This window comes from Octodon degus, unplaced genomic scaffold, assembly GCF_000260255.1.
Source record: "Octodon degus isolate 3935 unplaced genomic scaffold, OctDeg1.0 scaffold00100, whole genome shotgun sequence".
NCBI classification, from domain to species: domain Eukaryota; kingdom Metazoa; phylum Chordata; class Mammalia; order Rodentia; family Octodontidae; genus Octodon; species Octodon degus.
In genome coordinates, this window is record NW_004524676.1 from 8,783,104 (window position 1) to 8,784,683 (window position 1,580).

A 1,580-nucleotide genomic window follows, 5' to 3' on the forward strand; every position below is an offset into this window, starting at 1 on the left:
AAAAAAAAAAAAAAAGGAAAAAAAAAAATAGGCCTCAGCTCCCCAGATGTGGATTCTTACTGACCCCTTTTACATGCAGAATGAGATCCACTGACTGGTGCAGGGCTACACTTTTTAATCCATCCATCTGCTTGGTCCATGTGGAGCATTTTCTAACTCCTATCTTGGTGGAAAATATACTCTGAAGCACTAGACAGGACTGAAGCTGTGTGGCAGCACTTAACCATAATCAGTCATCCCAATAATCCAAGATATGACTATATTAATTTTTTAAGATACTAATTAATAAAGATAATTTAAATTCTTGCCAAGAATTTATAAACCTATGACATGTCCTAGGATTTCTGACTCCAAACTATATTTTGCAATTTATACTTAGCCTCTAATCTGGGAAAATGTTCATTCCTAACGCCATAAGCAAAGCCTAGGAAGACCAGAGTCTTCCTGGACAAAATCCTTAGCCAGCAACGCCTCTGTTTTGTCAGTTCTGCCTCTTTCTAGCTGGCCTAGGGTTGGATCATTCATTCTGAACAGGTATTTGGGCCCTGGGTTTTAGACTTGGTGCTTCTATTTCCAGAAGATTTCTAGGCTCATCCATAAATCCTGAGTATACTCAGTGCCTTTAGGGAGCTTGCACTGTTTCTATTCAGAAAACACCAGGACTTTTTTTTTTTTTTTTTTTTTGGCAGAACCAGGGATTGAACTCAGGCCCCCTTGTGCTTGCCAGGGATGCACTTATTCTACTGAGCCATCTCCCCAGCCCCAATACCAGGACTTAAAAAGAAAAAAAAAAAAAAAAAAAAAAAAAAAAAAAAGGTAGCTACTAACCATGATGGTGTACGCCTATAATTCCAGCACTTAGGATGCCTCCAGGAGGCAAGAGGATCCCTGGACAAGTTTTAGCCCAGACTAGGCATCTTAGCAAAACCCTGTCTCAAAATAAAAATTAAAAAAAGGCCTAGGAAGGTAGCTCAGAGAGAAAGCTCAGGTTCGATTTTTAGTACAAAAAAGAAAAAGAAACAGGGGCCAGGGGAATGGCTTAGTGGAATAAATGCTTCCCTGGCAAGAGCAAGGACCTGAGTTCAATCCCTGGTTCCACCAAAAAAAAAAAAAAAAAAAGGAAAAGAAACAAAAAACGGGAAGCCCAGGGTTGCCTATGCAATTTTTCTTATATCTCAGAAGTTTCTCCCTGGAAGATATTAATCACCCAAGCTTTGAGCAAGATTCCTGGGTGATCCTGATTTCTGTGGTCTGGCACAGTACCTAGCCCTGATTTGGCTTCCCCAAGTGGAACTCTAGCATATTCATTAAGTCTGCTGAAAAGTCAGGATCAGTCTATTTTTTTCATGCTTACTTTTCTTTTTTCAGTTTATCTTACCTTCTGGGTGCTCATTTTCCTGAGCTGAGGAGCTACCTGAAGTTACCTTGAAAGACAAGAGAAACACAGATTTAGCAAAATCTAGGTTCCATTCAAACTGAGCAATTAAAATGAATATGGGATGGGGCTGGGGAGATAGCTCAGTGGAATAAGTGCTTGCCTGTGTAAGGTCCCGAGTTCAATCGCTTGTGTTACCAAAAGA

The 1,580-nt window shown here is 40.1% G+C and overlaps 1 protein-coding gene across 1 annotated transcript in view; it reads right to left on the reverse strand.

Moving 5' to 3' along the window:
* Prkag1 (protein kinase AMP-activated non-catalytic subunit gamma 1) overlaps window positions 1-1,580 on the reverse strand; it is a 16,478-nt gene that overhangs the window by 9,327 nt on the left and 5,571 nt on the right. The window contains exon 2 of the mRNA XM_004638623.3: window positions 1,379-1,424. Within this exon, the coding sequence (XP_004638680.2) occupies window positions 1,379-1,424 (46 nt within the window). The remainder of the gene's footprint in view (window positions 1-1,378; window positions 1,425-1,580) is intronic.